This window comes from Scyliorhinus canicula, chromosome 18 (genome assembly GCF_902713615.1).
Source record: "Scyliorhinus canicula chromosome 18, sScyCan1.1, whole genome shotgun sequence".
Taxonomy (NCBI): domain Eukaryota; kingdom Metazoa; phylum Chordata; class Chondrichthyes; order Carcharhiniformes; family Scyliorhinidae; genus Scyliorhinus; species Scyliorhinus canicula.
The window spans coordinates 1,988,107-2,013,669 of NC_052163.1; the positions used below are offsets into that span (position 1 = coordinate 1,988,107).

At 48.7% G+C, this 25,563-nt stretch overlaps 2 protein-coding genes across 6 annotated transcripts in view; one reads left to right on the forward strand and one right to left on the reverse strand.

Annotated features, from left to right (window-relative positions):
• The window catches only part of abcc3 (ATP-binding cassette, sub-family C (CFTR/MRP), member 3), a 183,552-nt gene extending 171,914 nt beyond the window's left edge, over positions 1–11,638 (forward strand). For all 4 annotated transcript variants that reach the window (XM_038776532.1, XM_038776531.1, XM_038776534.1 and 1 more), the window contains 4 exons: positions 2,160–2,318; positions 6,298–6,464; positions 10,860–11,054; positions 11,200–11,638. In XM_038776532.1, coding sequence (XP_038632460.1) covers positions 2,160–2,318; positions 6,298–6,464; positions 10,860–11,054; positions 11,200–11,308 — 630 coding nt within the window. In that variant the 3' untranslated portion in view covers positions 11,309–11,638. The remainder of the gene's footprint in view (positions 1–2,159; positions 2,319–6,297; positions 6,465–10,859; positions 11,055–11,199) is intronic.
• A 617-nt stretch (positions 11,639–12,255) lies between these two features.
• luc7l3 (LUC7-like 3 pre-mRNA splicing factor) overlaps positions 12,256–25,563 on the reverse strand; it is a 28,104-nt gene continuing 14,796 nt past the window's right edge. The window contains exons 8-11 of one of the 2 annotated variants that reach the window (XM_038776739.1): positions 24,922–25,196; positions 22,823–22,989; positions 17,102–17,301; positions 12,256–12,895 (exon numbers count right to left, since the gene is read on the reverse strand). In XM_038776739.1, coding sequence (XP_038632667.1) covers positions 17,135–17,301; positions 22,823–22,989; positions 24,922–25,196 — 609 coding nt within the window. In that variant the 3' untranslated portion in view covers positions 12,256–12,895; positions 17,102–17,134. Of the gene's footprint in view, positions 12,896–17,101; positions 17,302–22,822; positions 22,990–24,921; positions 25,200–25,563 lie in introns of both variants that reach the window. The other variant, XM_038776738.1, reaches the window with a different exon arrangement.

Here is a 25,563-nt window from a genome sequence, read left to right on the forward strand (position 1 = left end):
GGCCCGGCGATCCCGAGGCCCGGCGATCCCGAGACCCAGCGATCCCGAGGCCCGGCGATCCCGAGGCCCGGCCGAGGCCCGGTGATCCCGAGGCCCGGCGATCCCGAGGCCCGGCGATCCCGAGGCCCGGCGATCCCGAGGCCCGGCCGAGGCCCGGTGATCCCGAGGCCCGGCGATCCCGAGGCCCGGCGATCCCGAGACCCAGTGATCCCGAGGCCCGCCGATCCCGAGGCCCGGCCGAGGCCCGGTGATCCCGCCGATCCCGAGGCCCGGTGATCCCGGCGATCCCGAGACCCGGCGATCCCGGTGATGCCGAGGCCCAGGCTAGTGTTCTGGGGCAGGGGTTCAAATCCCGCCAGGGCAGCTGGTGTAATTTAAATTTACAAAGAAAAGTACAGCACAGGAACAGGCCCTTCGGCCCTCCAAGCCCGTGCCGACCATGCTGCCCGTCTGAACTAAAATCTCAGAACTTCCGGGTCTGAATCCCTCTATTCCCATCCTATTCATGTATTTGTCAAGATGCCCCTTAAACGTCACTATCGTCCCGGCTTCCAGCACCTCCTCCAGCAGCGAGTTCCAGGCACCCACTACCCTCTGTGTAAAAACACTTGCCTCGTACATCTCCTCTAAACCTTGCCCCTCGCAACTTAAACCTGTGTCCTCTAGTAATTGACCCCTCTAACTATCCACTGTCTATGCCCCTCATAATTTTGTAGACCTCTATCAGGTCGCCCCTCAACCTCTTTCGTTCCAGTGAGAACAAACCAAGTTTATCCAACTTCTCCTCATAGCTAATCTGGATTCAAAACGTTAGCTCTTTTCTCTCCCCACAGATGCTGCCAGACCTGCTGAGATTCTCCAGCATTTTCTGTTTTGATCCTGGCACCCTTTCTAAAGCCTCCACATCCTTCTGGTAGTGTGGCGACCAGAATTGAACACTATACTCCAAGTGTGGCCTAACTAAGGTTCTATACAGCTGCAACATGACTTGCCAATTCTTATACTCAATGCCCCGGCCAATGAAGGCAAGCATGCCGTATGCCTTCTTGACTACCTTCTCCACTTGCTTTGCCACTTTGTGACCTGTGGACCCAGATCTCTCTGACTTTCCATACTCTTGAGGGTTCTACCATTCACTGTATACTCCCTACCTGCATTAGACCTTCCAAAATGCATTACCTCACATTTGTCCGGATTAAACTCCATCTGCCATCTCTCCTCCCAAGTCTCCAAACGATCTAAATCCTGCTGTATCCTCTGACAGTCCCCATCGCTATCCGCAATTCCACCTACCTTTGTGTCGTCCGCAAACTTACTAATCAGACCAGTTACATTTTCCTCCAAATCATTTGTATATACTACGACCAGCACTGATCCCTGTGGAATTAATAAATAAATCTTCAATTATAAAGCTTGTGTCACTGATAATGGCCATGGAACCATTGTCGATTGTTGTAAAAAGCCACCTGGTTCATTAATACTCTTTAGGGAAGGCAATCTGCCGCCCTTACCCGGTCTGGCCGACGTGTGACTCTGGGCGCACAGCAATGTGATTGCCTCTTCATTGCTCTCTCAAATATTCTATTCAAAGATAATTAGGGATGGGCGACAAATCCATCAAAGAATAAATATGGCAAAAGAATCGGGGAGGTGAGATATTTTATGTGTTGAGATATGTGTGGGCAAGTTATAACGATGTGGATACATCAGCTGAAAAGTAGCTTAAAATAACAGATTTGAACCTTCAAAAGGAAATTAGAATTTAAGGAAAAGATTGGGGCAGGTGGTATGGGACGAACTGGATAGACCTGGCAAAGATCCGCTTTCTGTGTTGTAAGATCCTATTGAAAGGGAAGTGGTGAGAAAGAATTTATCTAATAGCAATCGGTGTAGGCTGAGAATTAAACAAAAGGAGAGGGAACTGTCGGGCTGTGACAAGCTGGTGTTTAGGAACTGGGCAGCAGAGGTAAAGGTTTAATGAGGGCTGGGGAAGTTGAGACACGAGTGTGGGTAGACATCTGGCCATTTGGGGCCAGAGGGGAGAATACTGATGCATGGCTGGTCAGTGAAACAGGGTGGATGTAGCAGGTTGGAGCTGTGTGCACCCATTTCATTGCACCTGTACTGTTAATGGTGTGTGTATATATATACATATATAGGTTGGTATTGTCGGGCGGACAGGAGCTGGTAAATCCTCGATGACACTCTGCCTCTTCAGAATCATAGAGGCAGCGCAAGGGGAGATTATAATTGATGGAGTGAAGATTGCAGATATTGGGCTTCACGATCTCCGATCAAAACTCACCATCATTCCACAGGTAAGCATCAACATCAAACTCATGGCTATAAATTGTCTGCTGCAACCCACTTGCTATGGAATTGCTGCTGTATTTGTCTATACCATGCACAGCAAGCTCCCGTAAACTTGATGGAGGAATGATGGCTAGGACACGAGACCTGACAATCCCTTCTTCCAAAATTACTGTTGTATCCACAGAATTTGCAGACAGGGTTCACATCCCAGCTCAAAGATTGCACAGTATTGCCTCTGACAGTGCGACGTTCCCTCAGACATACAAACAAATGAATTGAGAGAAGTGGGTCATTTGCCCCTCAAGCCTGCGCCGCCATTCATTAAGGTCATGGCTGATGGGTGTATTTTTCCAAATTCCATATTCCCACCTACTCCCAACACCGTATATTTTTGTTCAGCAAAATAAATTTTTTTTTTTTTATTATAAATTTAGAGTACCCAATTATTTTTACCAATTAAGGGGCAATTTAGCGTGGCCAATCTACCTACCCTGCACATCTTTGGGTTGTGGGGGTGAAACCCACGCAGACACGGGGAGAATGTGCAAACTCCACACGGACAGTGACCCAGGGCCGGGATTCGAACCTGGGTCCTCAGCGCCATAGGCAGCAATGCTAACCACTGTGCCACCGTGCTGCCCCTGCCACCGTGCTGCCCTGCAACATAATTAATCTACCTGTGCCTCAACATAATCATTGACCCTTCTCTCCAGAGAGACGCCCCTGCCTCCGGAGACGCCCCTGCCTCCAGAGAGACGCCCCTGCCTCCAGAGAGACCCCCCTGCCTCCAGAGAGACCCCCCTGCCTCCAGAGAGACCCCCCTGCCTCCAGAGAGACGCCCCTGCCTCCAGAGAGACCCCCCTGCCTCCAGAGAGACCCCCCTGCCTCCAGGGAGATGCCCCTGCCTCCAGAGAGACGCCCCTGCCTCCAGAGAGACCCCCCTGCCTCCGGAGAGACCCCCCTGCCTCCAGGGAGACGCCCCTGCCTCCAGAGAGACGCCCCTGCCTCCAGAGAGACCCCCCTGCCTCCAGAGAGACCCCCCTGCCTCCAGAGAGACGCCCCTGCCTCCGGAGAGACCCCCCTGCCTCCAGAGAGACGCCCCTGCCTCTAGAGAGGAGGCCCTGCCTCCAGAGAGACGCCCCTGCCTCCGGAGAGACAGAGTTCCAAACCTCAAAGAAAACCTTTCTCCTCATCTTTGTCCGAAAAGGGCAGCTCAGAATTTGAAAACAGTTCCCCCGAATTCTAGACTCACCCACAAGAGGAAACATATTTTCCACACCCCGCCTTGTCAACAACGCTCAGGATCTGATATTCTCGCTGTCTCCTCTGGAAACAAGCCCAGTCTGTCTAAGCTTTCCTCACAAGACAACCCGCTCAATCCAGTAAACCTCCTCTGCCTCCAATGTATTTACATCCTTAAATAAAACCAAAACTGTACACAGCATTAGAATTTACAGTGCAGGAGGTCGTCATTCGGCCCATCGAGTCTGCACGGCCCTTGGAAAGAGCACCCTACTTAAACCCACGCCTCCACCCTATCCCCGTAACCCCACCTAACCTTTTGGACACTAAGGGCAATTTATCATGGCTAATCCACCTAACCTGCACATATTTGGACTGTGGGAGGAAACCGGAGCACCCGGAGCAAACCCACGCAGACACGGGGAGGATGTGCAAACTCCACACAGTCACCTGAGGCCGGAATTGAACCCGGGTCGCTAGAGCTGTGATGTAGTAGTGCTAACCACCGTGCACCGTGTCGCTCTGGGTCCCTGGAGCTGTGAAGCAGTAGTGCTAAACACCCCAATGGTCTCTCCAATGCCCTGTATAACTGAAGCTTTACATCTTTATTTTTATGTTCAATTCCTCTTGTTATTAGCCTGAACTACTTGTCCTGAGTTCCAACCGTGTGATTGTGTACTAAATCCCTTTGCACCTTCGAATTCTGCAGTCGGACATTAAAGTAACACTCTGCTTCTTATTCATCCTGCCAAAGTCAACAACTTCACATTTTCCCACATTATACTCCATCTACCAGAATTTAGCCCAACACACTTCCTGACCCATCTCTGTGTCACCTGCAGATTTAGCTACCATACCTTCAAATCATTGAGGAATCTACTCTCAGCATCCTGCCAATCAGAAAACAACCCATTAATGCACCTTTTCTGTCAGCCAATCTTCAGTATATGTTATCCCCAACAACGTAACCTTTCCCCCTACACCGTGACCTTTCCCCTACACCGTGACCTTTCCCCAACAACGTAACCTTTCCCCCTACACCGTGAGCTTTCCCTCTACACCGTGACCTTTCCCCCTACACCGTGACCTTTCCCTCTACACCGTGACCTTTCCCTCTACACCGTGACCTTTCCCCTACACCGTGACCTTTCCCTCTACACCGTGACCGTTCCCCCTACACTGTGACCTTTCCCTCTACACCGTGACCTTTCCCCCTATACCGTGACCTTTCCCCTACACTGTGAGCTTTCCCCTACACCGTGACCTTTCCCTCTACACCGTGACCTTTCCCCTACACCGTGACCTTTCCCCAACACCGTGACCTTTCCCCTACACCGTGACCTTTCCAACACCGTGACCTTTCCCTCTACACCGTGACCTTTCCCCTACACCGTGACCTTTCCCTCTACACCGTGACCTTTCCCTCTACACCGTGACCTTTCCCCAACACCGTGACCTTTCCCTCTACACCGTGACCTTTCCCCTACACCGTGAGCTTTCCCTCTACACCGTGACCTTTCCCCTACACCGTGACCTTTCCCTCTACACCGTGACCTTTCCCTCTACACCGTGACCTTTCCCTCTACACCGTGACCTTTCCCCTACACCGTGACCTTTCCCTCTACACCGTGACCTTTCCCCTACACCGTGACCTTTCCAACACCGTGACCTTTCCCCTACACCGTGACCTTTCCCTCTACACCGTGACCTTTCCCTCTACACCGTGACCTTTCCCTCTACACCGTGACCTTTCCCCAACACAGAGCTTTCCCTCTACACCGTGACCTTTCCCCTACACCGTGACCTTTCCCCTACACCGTGACCTTTCCAACACCGTGAGCTTTCCCCTACACCGTGACCTTTCCCCCTACACCGTGACCTTTCCCTCTACACCGTGACCTTTCCCCTACACCGTGACCTTCCCAACACCGTGAGCTTTCCCTCTACACCGTGACCTTTCCCCCTACATGTGACCTTTCCCCCTACACCGACCTTTCCCCCTACACCGTGACCTTTCCCCTACACTGTGAGCTTTCCCTCTACACTGTGACCTTTCCCCTACACCGTGACCTTACCCCCTACACCCTGACCTTTCCCCCTACACCGTGACCTTTCCCTCTACACCGTGAGATTTCCCCAACACCGTGAGATTTCCCCCAACACAGTGACCTTTCCAACACCGTGACCTTTCCCCTACACCGTGACCTTGCCTCTACACCGTGACCTTTCCCCCTACACCGTGACCTTTCCCCCTACACCGTGACCTTTCCCCTACACCGTCACCTTTCCCCAACACAGAGCTTTCCCTCTACACCGTGAGCTTTCCCTCTACACTGTGACCTTTCCCCTACACTGTGACCTTTCCCCTACACTGTGACCTTTCCCCTACACCGTGACCTTTCCAACACTGTGAGCTTTCCCCCTACACCGTGACCTTTCCCCAACACCGTGACCTTACCCCCTACACCATGAGCTTTATTTTTTTTAAATAACCTTTACTGTTGCACCTTATCAAATATCTGCTGGAAATCCAAGTACTGTACATCTGAGCAATAATCCCAGCTTCCCATTCACTAACCTTGCCTCCGGGTGCTTGTAATACAGAATCTGGCCACCAGTTGGTAGTCACGCACTGACTTCCATACAACACACGAGGAACAGCACAGTGAAGACTGAACACAGCCAGAATCGATGATCATCCCGTCACCCTCATTACTAATCCCCTCTCATCTGTCTATCCAGGACCCTGTCCTATTCTCTGGCACATTAAGGATGAATCTCGACCCTTTCAATCAGTACTCGGAGGAAGAAGTCTGGAATGTTCTGGAACTATCGCACCTGAAAGGGTATGTCCACAGTCTGCCGGCTGGGCTGCAGCATGAATGTTCAGAAGGAGGAGAGAACCTCAGGTAAATCCAGCCGTGGTGATTAACTTTATTAGCAAAGATTTGGTGCAATGCGGTGGTACCAATGGTTAGACACACTCCTTCAAAAGGGATTAAACCTGATTCACCCCCCCCCCCCAGGTCCATTGTTCAGTTAGTCTTCACATTCTTAACCAGTTTGCAGCCTGAGACACCCTCAAAGGACTCCATCAACTCACCCAAGGCTACCTGCAGATTTAATATAAATGAATAACCCAGCAGTTTGAAACAGGTGGCACGTTAAACTCAGCCCACTGCTGGTTTATTTCACACTAGTCTGTGGGGGGGGGGTGGGGGGGGGGTTCTGAACTGTGTTCCTGTGCTGGGGAGGGGGGGGTTCTGAACTGTGTTCCTGTGCTGGGGAGGGGGGGGGTTCTGAACTGTGTTCCTGTGCTGGGGAGGGGGGGGGTTCTGAACTGTGTTCCTGTGCTGGGGAGGGGGGGTTCTGAACTGTGTTCCTGTGCTGGGGAGGGGGGGTTCTGGACTGTGTTCCTGTGCTGGGGAGGGGGGGTTCTGAACTGTGTTCCTGTGCTGGGGAGGGGGGGTTCTGAACTGTGTTCCTGTGCTGGGGAGGGGGGGGTTCTGAACTGTGTTCCTGTGCTGGGGAGGGGGGGTTCTGAACTGTGTTCCTGTGCTGGGGAGGGGGGGGTTCTGAACTGTGTTCCTGTGCTGGGGAGGGGGGGTTCTGAACTGTGTTCCTGTGCTGGGGAGGGGGGGGGGTTCTGAACTGTGTTCCTGTGCTGGGGAGGGGGGGGGGTTCTGAACTGTGTTCCTGTGCTGGGGAGGGGGGGGGGGTTCTGAACTGTGTTCCTGTGCTGGGGAGGGGGGGGGTTCAGAACTGTGTTCCTGTGCTGGGGAGGGGGGGGGTTCTGAACTGTGTTCCTGTGCTGGGGAGGGGGGGGGGGTTCTGAACTGTGTTCCTGTGCTGGGGGGGGGGGGGGGTTCTGAACTGTGTTCCTGTGCTGGGGAGGGGGGGGGGTTCTGAACTGTGTTCCTGTGCTGGGGAGGGGGGGGGTTCTGAACTGTGTTCCTGTGCTGGGGAAGGGGGGGGGGTTCTGAACTGTGTTCCTGTGCTGGGGAGGGGGGGGTTCTGAACTGTGTTCCTGTGCTGGGGAGGGGGGGGTTCTGAACTGTGTTCCTGTGCTGGGGAGGGGGGGTTCTGAACTGTGTTCCTGTGCTGGGGAGGGGGGGGGGTTCTGAACTGTGTTCCTGTGCTGGGGAGGGGGGGGTTCTGAACTGTGTTCCTGTGCTGGGGAGGGGGGGGGGGGGGTTCTGAACTGTGTTCCTGTGCTGGGGAGGGGGGGGGTTCTGAACTGTGTTCCTGTGCTGGGGAGGGGGGGGTTCTGAACTGTGTTCCTGTGCTGGGGAGGGGGGGGTTCAGAACTGTGTTCCTGTGCTGGGGAGGGGGGGGGGGTTCTGAACTGTGTTCCTGTGCTGGGGAGGGAGGGGGGTTCTGAACTGTGTTCCTATGCAGCCACACAACTTCCATCCTCATTTAATAACGACAGTCACACACACACACACACAGCCAAATGGTTAGAGCTTTAGTCAATCTAGCCTAAAGAACTGATAGTGTGTCGTGGGAGGTCTCAGACAAGAAACTAGCCCGATCTGATTAATCAGGTGAAATTAACAGCTGGAATTCACTCCTGTCAGTTCCTGGAACCTGAAACATTGTCAACACAGATCTTTGTTGCAGTCTGCTCATTGACCTTCCCACTCAGTGAGCAGCATGTTGCCACGTCAATGGCTGGAATGGGGGGGGTATTTTCTCTGCTTCCTCCTGACCTGTGGGAGCTTCTTTTGAGTTTTTTTTTATTGGTGCCACACGGTACCTTCATATCGGTGCACAGAAAATTCATTCCACACATGGATGGAGATGGGAGAATGTTACAGTCCAGGAACACCAAACCTGAGCTAACTCTTTTGTCCTCCTGGGGTTTCAGCTGCAGTGAATATTGGTGGAATCTGTCCGGTCTATAGGGGAATGGTACAGGGAGGGCTTTGCCGAGTTGTTAGTTTGTCGCTTAAATTTTGCGGCCATTTAAAATCCAAGTTTGGGTTCAGGCATAGCATTCAGGAAGGAATGACTTGTAATCCGGAGACCCAGAATACTGCTCTGGGGACCTGGGGTAGAATCTGAATTCAGTAAAAATCTGGAATTAAAAGTCTAATGATGACCATGAAATCATTGTTGATTGTTGTAAAAACCCATCTGGTTCACTAATGTCCATTGAGGAAGGAAATCTGCCACCCGTACCTGGTCTGGCCTACATGCCCTGAGGGACTGGTTTAGCAGTGGGCTAAACAGCTGGCTTGTAATGCAGAACACAACCAGCAGCGTGGGTTCAATTCCCATACCAGCCTCCCCGAACAGGCGCCGGAATGTGGTGACTAGCCGCTTTTCACAGTAACTTTATTGAAGCCTACTCGTGACAAAAAGCGATTATTGTATTATTATTATTATGTGACTGCAGACCCACAGCAATGTGGCTGACTCTCGACTGTCCTCAGGGATGGGCAGTCAATGCTGGCCCAGCGACGCTCACACCCCCTGGACATCACCCTGTCACCCTCAGGGATGGGCAGTCAATGCTGGCCCAGCAATGCTCACACCCCCTGGACATCACCCTGTCACCCTCAGGGATGGGCAGTCAATGCTGGCCCAGCGACGCTCACACCCCCTGGACATCACCCTGTCACCCTCAGGGATGGGCAGTCAATGCTGGCCCAGCAATGCTCACACCCCCTGGACATCACCCTGTCACCCTCAGGGATGGGCAGTCAATGCTGGCCCAGCGACGCTCACACCCCCTGGACATCACCCTGTCACCCTCAGGGATGGGCAGTCAATGCTGGCCCAGCGACGCTCACACCCCCTGGACATCACCCTGTCACCCTCAGGGATGGGCAGTCAATGCTGGCCCAGCAATGCTCACACCCCCTGGACATCACCCTGTCACCCTCAGGGATGGGCAGTCAATGCTGGCCCAGCAATGCTCACACCCCCTGGACATCACCCTGTCACCCTCAGGGATGGGCAGTCAATGTGGCCTAGCAATGCTCACACCCCCTGGACATCACCCTGTCACCCTCAGGGATGGGCAGTAAATGCTGGCCCAGCAATGCTCACACCCCCTGGACATCACCCTGTCACCCTCAGGGATGGGCAGTCAATGCTGGCCCAGCAATGCTCACACCCCCTGGACAAATAAAGGAAAAAAAGGGATACAGCAGTGATTATGCTCCTGGACTAATGATGCAGCAACTGCAGCATTTATTTAATTAATAAAACAATAAATAAAAAACTACTCAGTAACGGTGAGCATGAAACTATCATCGATTGCCTTACAATTCCATCTAGTTCACTTATCTTCAGGGAGAGAATCGGACATTGTAACCGAGTCTGGCCCAACTCTGACCCCCAAACCCACAGCCCGATGAAATTACCGAGTAAGTTGCACTCCAGATGATGCATCATCACCACTTCAAGTGCAATAAATACTGAACATACCAGTGACACCTACACCGTGTGACTGAATATAACAGAACACTGTGATAAAAGCAAATTACTGCAGATGCTGGAATCCGAAACAAAACCAGAAAATACTGGACAATCTCAGCAGGTCTGACAGCGTCCGTGGAGAGAAATGGGAGCTAACGTTTTGAGTCTGGATGACTCTTTCGTCAAAGAGCATGTGTGCTGTAGCTGGTTGATGGGACATTGAATAAAATGCACCATCTTCAGTTACAGCATTTGAGCCAGAATGAGTCTCCAGAACTCTGGAGGGTGTAAGTTCCTTCTTCTGAACTTTCATAGAATTTACATTGCAGGAGGCCATTCGGCCCATCGAGTCTGCGCCGGCCCTTGGAAAGAGCACCCACCCCTTCAACCTAACCCCGTAACCCAACCTAATCTTTTGGTCACTAAGGGCAATTTATCATGGCCAATTCACCTAACCTTAACATCTTTGGACTTTGGGAGGAAACCCACCCACACACAGGGAGAACGTGCAAACTCCACACAGACAGTGACCCAAGGCCAGAATTGAACCCGGGTCCCTGATGCTGTGAGGCAGCAGTGCTAACCATCGTGCCACCCTAAAGTCACTTTTGTCCAGTGACTCCAGCTGGAAGTGCTCGTGTGTGGACGAGTTCAGATTCAGGCCCAGGCTAGGCTCAGACTCCTTTCACCAACATGAAGGTGACCACCTGGGCAAGATTAGGGGAGCCAGTCAATGATATCCCAGAGCAGACAGCATCCTTCAGCACCGAGTGTGGCAATCTTAGTGACTTTCAATATGAGACAATAGTTTTTTCTGCATTAACTTCAGTTTGGAGCATTATTGGATTTAAATCCTTTACCTTGCCTCTCACCAGTGTGGGGCAAAGGCAGCTTGTGTGTCTTGCAAGAGCCCTCCTTAGAAAGACTCGGATTCTGATTCTTGATGAAGCTACTGCTGCTGTTGACCTGGAGACAGACGACTTGATTCAGTCGACGATCAGGACCCAGTTTGACGACTGTACCGTCCTCACCATTGCACATCGTTTAAACACAATCATGGATTACACCAGGTAAGGAACAATTTTAGCAGAGGAACTGGGGTATTGGAGTCGGGGAAAGGCCTGGTTCCATTTGACAGTGTAACCAGTTAGCAAGGGGATGAGTTCCGGGATAGTCTGTTTAATGATATTTGCATTGACATTGTTTTTCTGGCAGGGTGTTGGTACTGGAGAAAGGGAGGATAGCAGAATTTGATACACCTAGCAACCTCATTGCACAGAAGGGAATCTTCTACAGCATGGTTAAAGATGCTGGCCTGGCATAATGGAAAGCAATAGTGTGGGGAAATCCTGGGCACTGTACTGCAGCTGTGCCTTCACTGAACTTGCATAACCTCAGACCCACTGGTTCCGGCTTTAACACCAAAGAGAATATATTCCAACTCAGGAGGAAAAAGCAGACGGGCAGTTTTATTTGTGAAATCATTGAACAGCACTCTTTTCTATTTTTGTACTTGATGTATTTATACGTTAAGCATTTAAGTGCAGGAGTTTGATTTTTTTTGTAAATATATGAAGTATGAGCTCCTATCCTGGAAATGATCCAGGCAGGAGTTTGTTGTTTCCTGTTTCAATAAAACATGACTTTTGCTAAACCTGCAGTGTCCGTGAACTTGTCTCAAGCAGATCCATGAGCAGCTAATTGGTAAAAAGAAACAATTGGGAAACAGGCCAGTTCACACCTGAAACCGTCACAAACCCTCTCTCGCACCAGTAGACAATGTGTTTATATAGCACCTTTGACAACCTCAATATCCCAAAGTGCTTTACAGCCAATGAAGTCGTCACTGGTAATACAGATGACCGAATTACACAGCAAGGATCTCACAAAACAACAAAATAAATGACTGATTAATCTGGTTCAGTGATAACGTGGTCAGGACTCTTGGGGGGGGGGGGGGGGGGGGGGATATCAACAATAGTTCCATTCGTACTTGTACATCCAGAATTGGTTTTGATGGCTCATCTGTAACTAAGCAACTCTGTACGTTAGCATTCCGCCTATCACGCAGCATCATCCTTAATTAGATGTCAAGTGCATGTGACTTCAACCCACAACCTTCTGACCCTCTGCAGCTGGGTTGAACGCATTAGGGGAGAATAGCGAGGTTGTGATTGGCAAGTATTTTGCAGGATAGAGTAGACATGCTGCAGTGCTGACCCCCCACCTGAACAGGCTGGAGCCAAAAATTAAATTAAACACAACGCATAGTAAAGATTTACTGAAAAAAAATTTATTCATACTCAACACTAAAATTTGCAAATTACAGCAACCATATTCAAAATACAGGAACAGCAGGGCAGGGGGAAAATCTCAACACTTGTCCTTGAGGCTGGATGGGAAACGAAGAAAGAGGCAGACAGCCTAGCACTACAAAAACCAAAAGAAAAAGATTGTGGCCACAGGAGCAATGGTAAAAATCAGCCTCTTAATCAAAACAGATCTATACAACTTAGCGGCCTGTGTATTTACAGATAGCGGCTTGCTACGAAATTTAAACGTCAAGGAAAACCTTCGGGTACACATTTGTAGGTCACATGGTTCGGGCGCAGCTCACTTTAGTCTGACACACTTGTGGAAAAAACAGGACTTGGATTCACTATTAGTGAAACAGAGGATTGCAAGCACAAGAAATGGGAAGTTCTCTGGGGCAGCTAATCACACACGAAAGTCCGGAAATGAATGTGTTTTTTTTTTGATTAAAAATTACAATTTCTCACTCTCTCTCTCTCTCTCTCTCTCTCCCTACACCACTACAGTTTTCTTTCACCTTGTTTTAACTGGACAGATGCTTCAGGTTGGGCAGTCAAATCTTCACTGGGATTCCTTGACATCTTCAAAATGGCCACGCCTACAGAAATTAAACATTCAACAACATTCAATTAGAATCAGTTTAAATGAATGCACAAACTTGTTCACCATTATACACAACCATTTATTTTCTTTTTTTTTAAATAAAAAGGCAAAAGGAAAGTACCTCTTGGAGATTTCCTACTGCCTTACAGAGAGCACTTGTCTTCTGGGGTTTCTGCTAACGACTGGCTACAGCTCTAACCTAGAAAAGGAAACCCTTTCTCAGAGTGTAAACAGCCCACCTCTACTGTATCCTTAAGTAGTGATTTACTGTAATCTCCCATCTGTAATGACAGACAGCATACAGAGTTGTCAACCGATTCATCACACAACATAAAGAGGGTCAAGGGCAGCGACTTTACATTTCTAAAAACATTTTACCTTCCGGTTGGTCAATATTAATTCTTTACTGAGAAAGCTTTCCTTGATGCGCCCTGTTGCCTTCAGCAACTAGTTAATGTTTAATTGCAGCTTCTTCAGCAGCCTCAGTATAATTTTCACGTTAAAGAATGCTTTACGCGTTGCCAATTTCTACACGCCATCTTTGTGGATAGATGATGGCAGACGGGAATTAAATGTGGATTTGAGCGATGGCCATTTGGTCCATCGAGGCAGAATTCAAATACATCATTGATTCCACCACCCCCACTCTGGAAGCAATGTCAATCATGGACTCTCCTGCCCTAAACACTTGATTCCTCCCATTTTAATGGAGAAATTCATTTCCCTACATCCCCATTGACATCTTTGAAAGCTTCAATCCACAGTCCAGCCGAACTGTTTCTGCTGAACTCCAAAGAAACCCACATTCAGCAATTCATTATCGTAAAACTTTTCTCTGCCCCTATCACTGGATAAATGTATGTTCAGAGTACTGTCAGCACTGGGGAATCTGCAGCAGTTACTGGGTCCATCCCATAGAACAAAAATTACAACGGTTAATTCCATTTTAAAATTATTTATAATCAAATTTACCATTACAATTAGAACCTTCTGTGAGATCGCAATTATGGTCACCTGCATTTATACAGCACTGTACACAACCTCAGGATATCCCAACGCACTTCCGTCAATGAATAACAGTCACTCCTGTTTTTGTAAGCAATGTGCATTCTCAGCTGGAGTGGGGCCAGCTGAATCTAACTCTCAGTCAAGGCCATGTTGTGGATGAGGGAATTGGTCTAAATTGACTTTTAATGTTAATACAAAAGGAAGGATAGGAGATCAAACAACTACCTGCATGTCTAGTGTTCCGAGGTGGTTAAAGACTAGCTCAGGGGTGGGCAAACTTTTCCGTGCAAGGGCCGCATTCAGAAATTCACAATTCACAAAGGGCCGCATAGTATATTAAGTAAAATAATTACGTCACCCGGTTATGATTCTGGGCGCCTCATATAGAACATAGAACAGTACAGCACAGAACAGGCCCTTCGGCCCTCGACGTTGTGCCAAGAAATGATCACCCTACTCAAGTCAACGTATCCACCCTATACCAGTAAGTAACCCAACAGCCCCCCCCACCCATTAACCTTTAAAAAAAAAAAATTAAAAAAAAAAAAAAAAATTTTTTTTAAAAAAAAAAAAAATTTTTTTTTTTTTTTAATGACTTGGTGGGCCGCAGAAATACCTTTGGCGGGCCGCATGCGGCCCGCGGGCCGTAGTTTGCCCACCCCTGGACTAGCTTGAGGAAATAGCAGACAAGAGTGAGTGGGTCTATGCACTAGTGCGAGGGAGGGGAGACATTTATGACTTAGTTTACTGATGTTATCACTGATATCTCTTGCTGACCATTTTTAACAGGGTGCTGCAGGAATCCCCAAAAATAGATCAGAGTTTCTGATTCATTGATGAATTAGGTGGACTGTTATAAGTAAGCTTCGGTGCTACAACTTTCACTTCCCTGCATGTCTCCTCTGAAGGCTGATCTTAGTGTTGAGAGTCCTCTGCAGTAATTGCGAAGCAGCATAGTGCTGCAATGATGCCACACGGACAGCATGCGCTACCTGGGGGTGATGTACATAGAATGGTTACAAGACAGGAGGCCAATCGGTCTTTGAGTCCATGTCAGTTATCGCAGCTACAATCTAGCTAGCGCCATTTGCCCTTCTATCTGTCTGGACCCTTCATGGTTTTGAATACCTCGATCAACTCTTCTCAACCTCACCCTCCTCTTCTTTAAGAGCAAACCCGGCACCTCCATTTTAGCCACATGCCCTCACCCGTGAACTACACTAATCAATTCTGCAACCCCATATGAAGCTTTCAAATCCGTCCTTCAATAAATTGCACACCATTGCGCTCAAGGCTGAACCAGGGTTTAGTATTGTTCACCTTAACTCCCTGTTCTTTTGTAATCTATGTTCCTATTTATGAAGCTTAGGATCCTTCTTAACCACTTTCTGAGCCTGCCCTGCCACCTTTAATGATTTTCCACATCAACCCAGATCTGTGTCCCCGCATAGAGCGTTAAAGAAAAAAAACAGCCCAAAGTGAGAAAGGAATTCATCGGGATGAGGATCATCAGCTTTTTGTATTTCAGAGAGGGGAGTATAACCCAGGAAGGTATCAGATTTAGGAGGGAGCACGGGTAGCCAGGTACAGGCAGGTGCTAAGAAACATTAATTTTGGAGGGTGTTCAAAAGCTGCAACAGAATTACCAGGAAGGGAAATGAAGCCGGGACACTGTTTATTCGTTAGCTGGAGGGTGTAACGGGGGTGGTAGAGTTGGTAGCAGAGAAGAATGATATCAAACAGGTTAAAGCACATCCACGAAAAGTGACATAGTGGTGCTGTGCTCAATAGTAACCGGGGCTGTTGATAAGTAGGCACACCGTGTAGAGCGGGGTACTGACCTCTGACTATGTGTGCTACAAACTCCTGAATAATTACAGTGTCCACATTTACGTGTTGCTTTACTGCTGCGTCATACGCCTCACAGATTTAGCTGACCCACCATCAGGAAGCTGGTCACAAGCAAAGAATTAATATTGACAATTCCTTTTCTCAGTTGTAACCAAAGTCACTGTCATTCAAATCTCTTTCTGTATTTAATAATTAACAAAAACAAGTTCACCAGCCATGGCAGGGCAGCATCAGTCAAGAGCTGACTGGACATGGGATGGGAGGGCAAGGGAGGAGGGTGGAGGGGCAAAGAAGTCTCAAGTCGTACCTCTGTGCTAGGGCCGGTAATGTACTGCACGAAAACAGGAGGCTGCTACAGGTTTGGGTTTGTTTTTAATTTATGTGAAAAGTAAAGTTAATTCTTGAAAATTCCCTTCCATTGTAGTTTGAAGAAAATTCTGTAACACATCTGCACAGAAACAATTCCACAATTTCAAAAAAAATGATGGTGACAGGAAACTAATATTTAAATCCTGTGTTAAACACGATCAGCAAATACAATATGAAATAGCAAGCTTTAAAAAAAAAGATAAAGATTTATTTTTTAAAACAGGCAAAAGCATTCAAACACGGAGGTGTGTAGAGAAAGGAGTGTACCTGGCACGAGTACCTGCAATTCATTCACTGATTCCTTGATTTTTAATTTGCTTTCATGGGCGGCTCACAAGACCAGCGCAGTGTGAGATATGGTTCTCAGGTTCAGTTAGTCATAAACCCTACACTTCCATCAATCCAAGCTACTGGCTCGAGTTACAGAAAGACTCCATTAGAGTGCAAGGCAGTTTTAAAAAAAAACAAAAAATCTACAACATCCGTGACATTAACAGAGATTTGTTAAAACTAAAAAAAAAATCTTTCAAATATGCCTTAGATGCAGTCACAGAAACAGGAAAAAACCATTCTCCACCTAGTTATTGAATTCTAAACTTATTCAACTGATAACAGTTCACACCAATCAATACCCCCAAAACTTACAGTTTTCTTAAAGTTACTTTTAAAACACATACCCATTTATTTCCATTCACTAGATCCACAAAGGAACAGAAACGAGGACCAGGTTCAGTACATTATAGATAATATGCAGAGGTAAAGTAAGGTACCTAGTGTCTCCCAGGTGCATATTTTGTCTCTCTTACTGTCAAGACTAGTCTGTTGTCCTCGCTCGACGTTTTACAAGTATACCTCCGCGTGCTTTTGTCGGTCTCCATCTTCTCTGTTGCAATACTTACACTGTACTGCTAAAGCGAACCAAACAAAAAACACAGGGCAAACCCTAACCGAGGAATGCAAAAGCCACACTTACCTTGGTCTGATCTGAGGTCAAATCAGATCAGTTTTAATTGGACTGAGTGTCACCTTCAGATTTTAGGTCTTCGTCTCTCCCATTGACCTCGCTTTTAGTGGTGTCCACCTCCATGGGGTCAGTCCGAGCCTCTGCAATCTCTCTGTCTGTCTGGCTGGGTTTCCAACTGCTTTTCATCATTTCATCAGAATCCCTCCTCTCTGCAACAGAGAAATGTCAACAGACTGATGGGAGATGTGGGCAGATAATGGGGGAAGGCAGGAGGCTGGTTAACTAGAGACGGCAGATTTAAGGTCATTGGAAAATAACCAGACAGGAGAATTATATTTTTCCACATTTGAGTTGTGACCTGGAATGTGCTGTCTGAAAACACGGTGGGAGATTCAATAGGAACTGTCAAAAGGGAATTGGAAAAATACTTGAAGGGGAGATGTTTGCACCAGGGGAGTGGGACTGATGGGATAAAACTCTCACAGAGCTAGCATCAGCATGATGGACTGAATGGCATCATTTTGTTGCTGTCAGTCTAAGATTTCCTGCTTAAACTTTTAGATTACAATTACAGTAGCCAGGGCAGCGACTCGACCAAGTTACAGCCGCTGTGTGAATAACTCTCCTCTCAGAGTATTTTAGGGTTTTCCCCCAGTTAATTATTATTATTATTCTATCAGTTCTCCCGAGGAATGGGTTCCACAGACACAAATTCCCTTTCATCACAAGTGATCCTGCAGGATGCAGGCTTTTCTTCCTTGGGAAGCATCACAATAAAGCCCTTACGATGTCAATGAGTGTGACTGGACAACTTTCAGTAGTGGATTTACTCAGTGACTTATTAAAGTTGCCGTGATGAATGAAAAGGTGCAGAGAGGGACCTACATTTATTATCCACTCAGACAAAGAGCAATAGAGCTGCTGAAACCACTTGGAAAGATTCCTTATTGTAGCGAGGACTGAGAGCTTCAGAAGTCAATCGCGCTCAGAACAGCAAAAAGCTGGAAGGGGATCCGAAGAGGCGGCAGAGAACAGAGTCTCACTCTATGCAGATGACCTGCTCCTCTACATTTTGGACCCACCGAGCAGCATGGACGGAATCATCACGCTCCTGAAAGAGTTTGGCGCCTTCTCGGGCTACAAACTCAACATGAGCAAAAGAGAGATCTTCCCAGTACACCCGCAGGGGGGGGGGGGGGGGGGGGGCAGCACTAACGGGACTGCCGTTTAAACAAGCCCGACACAAATTCCGCTACCTGGGGATCCAAATATACCCCTGACTGGAATGGATCCACAAATGGAACCTCACCAGTCTGACAGAGGAAGTAAAAAAGGACCTGCAAAGGTGGAATACACTCCCACTCTCCCTCGTGGGGCGAGTCCAGGCGATCAAGATGAACGCACTGCCCAAGTACCTCTTCCTACTTCGATCCATCACGATCTACATCCCCAAGGCCTTTTTCAAAGCAGCGCTGACTGACACCACCTTTAAAAAGTGAGGACAGGACAGAGGGGCACTGACAGAGTCAGGGACCTATACAACGACGGCAGGGTCGCAACACTGGACGAACTGACAGAGAAATTCCAGCTAGCCAGGGGGAACGAGCTAAGGTACCTGCAACTCAAAAACTTCCTACAAAAGGAGACAACCGCCACGACTGGAAGAGTTACTGGATGCAAGCATCCTCGATAAAGGGAACTGTAGCGACATATATGACCGAATGGTAGAAAGGGCCGACACCGTACTGGACGCAACAAGAAATGGGAGGAAGACCTGGGGATTGAAATAGGGTGGGGACTCTGGAGCGAAGCACTGCATAGAGTCAACTCCACCTCCACGTGTGCACGGCTCAGCCTGACGCAACTAAAAGTGGTACATAGAGCCCACTTCAAAAGAACCCGCATGAATAGGTTCTACCTGGAGGTGGAGGATAGATGGGAACGGTGCCAAGAAGGCCCGGCCAACCACACCCACATGTTCCTGTCTTGCCCCAGACTTGCTGGGTATTGGACAGCCTTCTTAGAGGCAATGTCCAAAGTGGTGGGGATGCTTGCCTTCATTGGCCGGGGCATTGAGTACAAGAATTGGCAAGTCATGTTGCAGCTGTATAGGACCTTAGTTAGGATACACTTGGAGTATAGTGTTCAATTCTGGTCGCCACTCTACCAGAGGCTTTAGAGAGGGTGCCGAAGAGATTTACCAGGATGTTGCCTGGTATAGAGGATGCTAGCTATGAGGAGAGGTTGAATAAACTTGGTTTGTTCTCACTGGAATGATGGAGGTTGAGGGGCGACCTGATAGAGGTCTACAAAATTATGAGGGGCATAGACAGAGTGGATAGTCAGAGGCTTTACCCCAGGGTAGAGGGGTCAATTACTAGGGGGCATAGGTTTAAGATGCGAGGGGAAAGGTTTAGAGGAGATGTACGAGGCAAGTTTTTTTTACACAGAGGGTATTGGGTGCCTGGAACTCGCTGCCGGAGGTGGTGGTGGAAGCAGGGACGATAGTGACGTTTAAGGGGCGTCTTGACAAATACATGAATAGGATGGGAATAGAGGGATACGGATCCCGGAAGTGTAGAAGATTTTAGTTTAGGCGGGTACCATGGTCGGCACGGGCTTGGAGGGCCGAAGGGCCTGGTCCTGTGCTGTACTTTTATTTGTTCTTTGAGGGTGGAGCCATGCCCAAAACTGGCGGTCTTCAGGGTATCAGACCAGCCAGATCTATTCCTGGGGAGGAGGTTCCGGGACCTGTTTGTGGCCAACGAACAAGCAGAAGAATAGCCAAGTAGCCAAGAATCAGGGGAAAGTAGCAGAGGCGGGAGAGGGAGGGATAGACCGGGGGTGGGGTGGACAGCTAAACCTAAGAGGAAAGAAAGGCGAACCATAGGAGAAGGGGGGGGGGGGGGGGGGGGGGGGGGGGGGGAGAAGTGGGCAGAGAGAGGTGGCGGGGGATTGGGGGGAAGGAGTGGGCAGAAAGAGGTGGCAGGGGATTGGGGGGGGGGGGGGGGGGGAGAAGTGAGGAGACAGGGAACTAGAGAGGACAACCAGAGAGGAGGGGGGGGGGGGGGGGGGGGGGGGCAGGACAATGATAGCCGGAAGGGCAGGGGAAACAATAACAAACTTGGCATCTACAGGAACAGGGAACGAGGAGAATATAGCCGAAAGACGGGACGAACGGCTGAAGCGGAGGTGAACACGAGATGACAACGGCAGCAAAATCCGTCCGGGAGAAGCAAGTGACAACACCAACATCAGACCCATTCACGTATTGCCCTCTGTAATTGTTTCTCCGACACCCAAATGTATATCCACCTCTTCTCCCCCCCCCCCCCCCCCCCCACAAACAGATGCCTACTTGTGTTGTAAGTAATTTGCTGCTGTTGAGCGGGTGCGTAATACCTTACCAGTTACTTTTTTGTGTGTGGTATGTTAGTGTGTGCTCTTCTTTTCATATATATGTATATATATCTTATTGTGTGTACATAACAGTAAACCCAATAAAAATCATTTATAACAAAAAAAGAAAAAAATAATTGTGGAAAAAGAATGGTGATTTCACATGACGTTGATGCACCAGTCAATATTACCAATTATTAGGGCAGCACGGTGGAGCAGTGGTTAGCACTGTGGTCTCATGGCACCGAGGTCCTGGGTTCGATCCTGGACCCAGGTCGCTGTCTGTGTGGAGTTTGCACATTCTCCCCGTGTCTGCGTGGGTCTCACCCCCGCAACCCAAAGATGTGCAGGGTAGGTGGATTGGCCACACTAAATTGCCCCTTAATTGGAAAAAAATGAAGTGGGTACACTAAATTTATAAATAAAATATTACGAATCATTAAACTTGGCATCTCCAGGAGCAGAGAACAAGGAAAATCCGGGCGAAAGACGAGACGAACGGCTGAAGCAGAGGTGATCGCGAGACGACAATGGCAGCGAAAACCGATGGGAGAAGCTTCTCTTTGTTATATGTATTCTATTTAGAGTACATATAATGGTAAATATTCTTTATTCAAAACTCCAATAAAAAACATTTATAAAAAAAAATATTACCAATCATTGCCTTGCAACATAACTAGGGATTTGGAATAAATATTTAGCAAGAACGAGCTTGCAATCCAGTCGGACAAAGCATACCTGACTTTGGTAAGAGAGGAGCTATTGACATATCCCAAAGGTTCTTTGATATTTAATGTGGTACGGACGAGGCACCAAGATTGTCTGTCCCAGTAGAGACCAGAGTGTGAGCAGGGAAACCGGCAGATACATCAGTCACACACACACACAGGGTTACTCAGTGATATGTGCAGAAACACCACTGCTTCAGATTTACTTTAAACAACAGCTCCAACTCTGCAGTTGCACCAAACACCTCAACAGAACAGGCTCCATCTGGAGTAGGAGGAGGTTCGGGCAGATCACCAGAAAGCTGCTGCTGTCGGGAAACAGAGGTGGTTTTAAATAATCCTGTGGGTATTAGAAACACGGTACAGCGCGCTGATCCACATGCACCTACCCATTCCTCACCTTCCTCCACCAGTCCCACCCTAGTGCCTTTCTCCTTTTAGTTACATTGGAATCTGCTCCTGGAATATGCAGCCATACACCTCTACATTCAGATGTGATGCCACAAAGCCATGTGTGTAATCGATGGCACCCTGCATCAGGGAGATTCCCACTATCCTAGTAAAGCCACCGAAACATTGTCAGCAAACACAGGTAGTTTTAAATAATCTATGTTTGTATTTGTGGGTATTAAAATAGTGAATAGCTTAAAGCAAGTTTAAATTTGTGTTTTTGTACAATAGTTGAAACCTTAGTTGGCTTCATATTAAACAAAGGTACCTGCATGTCTGTGGGTTTTGATCACTTTAAACTGCATTGTAATTGAAGTGTCTACAGCGTGGAAATGAAGATCATGGGAAAACCAGAGTGGCAGTGGATCAGTTATCTCAGTGTGATAAGCATCTGAGGGGATGTGATGAGAAACCCACCAGCCATTATATTGGGTGGCATCTGTCTCTTGGATTCACAGTGTGGTGTGTCAGACCATAGTTACATGTTGGTTTAGATGGACTGTGTACTTACCAAGAACATTCATAGAATCATAGAATTTACAGCGCAGGAGGCCATTTGGCCCATCGAGTCTGCACCAGCCCTTGGAAAGACCACCCTACTCAAGCACACACCTCCTCCACCCACCCCCTTACCCAATAATGCCAATTCACCTTTCTTTGGACAATAAGGGCAATTTATCATGGCCAATCCACCTAACCCGCACACCATTGGACTGTGGGAGGAAACCGGAGCACCCGGAGGAAACCCACACAGACACAGGAGAACGTGCAGACTCCGCAGACAGTGACCCAAGCCGGGAATCGAACCTGGGACCCTGGAGCTGTGAAGCAACTATGCTAACCACTATGCTACAATACATCATAGTAAAAGATATATTTTGTCACCTGTTATCCTTGAAAATCTGTGAAGATATAGATGGGGTGAAGGAATATTATGTTATAGTCAAATCTTTTCATGTTTAATAAATGTTTGATTCTTTTGTTGAAAGTTAATTGGCAGCCCTGTGATTGTTCATCCACGTTTCTAAAGAAAAAAAATAAAAGTTCCGTTCTATTGGGCCAAGGTTCCATTCTGGGCCCCGAGTGACCAGGAGTAACATCAGATGGGATCTTAACACAAACACACAACTTAGTGAATCCCGCATCTCTTTACCTTTGTCCTTTGACCTCCTCTCTTTCTCCCTGCTCCTGCTCCTGTGTTTATGCGACCTTACATCCCGACTCCGTGATCTGCGGCGTTCCCGACTCCGAGACCTGTGTTTCCTTTCCGACCGGTCCCTGCTCCTCTCTGATCGCTCTCTGCTTCGGTGGTCCTCACCCCTTTTTCAAATCAAAATTGTAATGCACACTTCAAAACGGTACAACAGTGAACAGGTCTAACAGAACCAACAAAACTTTCCTAGAATGATGTGAGATACAATAACCTCAACATGAAACAACACCGTATATTTATGAGGCATCTTTTATATAAAATGTCACAGGCTTTTTCACAGGGGCAATTATTCAACATGGGCTGACACCGAACCACAGAAGGAGGCGTGTCACATTAATAAACACAAGAATTGGAAAATAATAAACTGGTTCATTATTTTTAAATAAATGGTTGTGAATTCTTGTGAATCAAAGTGAATTAGGGAGAGATACTATTTGGACGGATACATGGTTAAAAATGTCCCCTAACTTCAGGAACCTTTGCAATATTAAAGATCTGGGCTAGGAATCCAAAATTTATCACAAACCCTCTGGAAATGTGTGTGTATTTAAAGTGTCAAATATCTTTGGGATCAATCTTCCCTGAAGAACTCTACAAATGCAGCTGTAACAATGAGATCAGTGATACTGACTGGCCCAACTTCTCTCCAGCACCCTCCCTTCCAAACCTCCCGCTCGCCACCTCCCTCACCGGCCCTCCTGCCAGCACCCTCCCGCTCGCCACCTCCCTCACCGGCCCTCCTGCCAGCACCTTCCCTTCCAAACCTCCCGCTCGCCACCTCCAATACCGGCCCTCCTGCCAGCACCTTCCCTTCCAAACCTCCCGCTCGCCACCTCCCTCACCGGCCCTCCTGCCAGCACCCTCCCGCTCGCCACCTCCCTCACCGGCCCTCCTGCCAGCACCTTCCCTTCCAAACCTCCCGCTCGCCACCTCCAATACCGGCCCTCCTGCCAGCACCTTCCCTTCCAAACCTCCCGCTCGCCACCTCCCTCACCGGCCCTCCTGCCAGCACCCTCCCTTCCAAACCTCCCGCTCGCCACCTCCCTCACCGGCCCTCCTGCCAGCACCCTCCCGCTCGCCACCTCCCTCCAGCACCTTCCCTTCCAAACCTCCCACTCGCCACCTCCAATACTGGCCCTCCTGCCAGCACCCTCCCTTCCAAACCTCCCGCTCGCCACCTCCCTCACCGGCCCTCCTGCCAGCACCCTCCCTTCCAAACCTCCCGCTCGCAACCTCCAATACCGGCCCTCCTGCCAACACCTTCCCTTCCAAACCTCCCACCCGCCACTGATCCTCCTGCTCAAGAGACTCCATAAAGATATCACTAAACACAGTGGTAGGTCAGTGGCTCCTTGTTATGAATTCAATGTCCAACAGGGGTAAGAGTAGCAACGACTGCGCCCAAGGTTGAAGAGCAGACATTGCCAGCTTGTTTAGGCTGACATGTCAAGCTAGGACATCTAGAGGACACATTGCAGATTGTGAGTCACAACCATGTGACTTCAGGGAGAGGAAAAAACAGGCGAGAGGTTCCCATCACTCACTCAAAACTTGAATCTATTAAAGTTACAATGGAATGCACAGCCACAAGGAGTGGATGAGGCAAATATTGTAGAATCCCTACAGTGCAGAAGACCATTCGGCCCATCGAGTCTGCACCGTCCTGCTGAAAGAGCACCCCACCTAGACCCACTCCCCCACCCTCGACCTGTAACCCTGCGCATCCTTGGATTGTGGGAGGAAACCTGCGTAGTGACACAGGGAGAATATACAAACTCCACACAGACATTCACAGGAACCAAACCCAGGTCCCTGGAGTAATAGGCAGCAGTGTAACCAGTGTCACCATGTCTACCTTCCTACTGACCGTATGGGATTGTGGGTAAACTATACAAACACAGAGGAGATGCCATTGGAGGAGATTAATCAATATGGGGAGGCTTGTGGGCCATTAACAGCAGCACGACACAGTTGGGTCAGTTTGCATTCTCTAGAATGTTCTATCAACTAAGCTCTCCACGACGGCTGCTGTTTCATACCTGCTCCGTTTCTTTTCCCGTTCCTTACTGCGTGACCGTTTGCGCTCTCGGGACCTGCTTCGCCTCCGCTCAGACGTCCGGCTGGAATGGGAATGCCGGCTCCGTGAATGGCTCCTTCTCCGCCGTGCCTCCCGCTCCCGCTCCTTCTCCTCCTCTTCCCGTCGCCGTTTCTTCTCCCGTTCCTCCCTCTCTCGCTCTCGCTCCAGCTCCCGTTCTTCTCTCTCTCGTTTTAATTTATCATCACGTTCTGGCTCTTCGGTTTTCTTCCGGACCTTCTCCTGGACACAAATAAAACACTAAACACGCAAGGCCGCAAACCAATACTACTATTTTTTTTTAAAAAATTTTGTGTATCCAATTCATTTTTTCCAATTAAGGGGCAATTTAGCGTGGCCAATCCACCTACCCTGCACATCTTTGGGTTGTGGGGGTGAAACCCACACGAACACGGGGAGAATGTGCAAACTCCACACGGACAGTGACCCAGAGCCGGGATTGAACCTGGTGCCTCGGCGCCGTGAGGCAGCAGGGCTAACCCACTGTGCCACCGTGCTGCCCATACTACAATGTTTACTTCAATTAACAACACCTCCAGCACTGCAGCAGTTTGTGTCCAAATGCAGCAAGAACTGGACTATATCC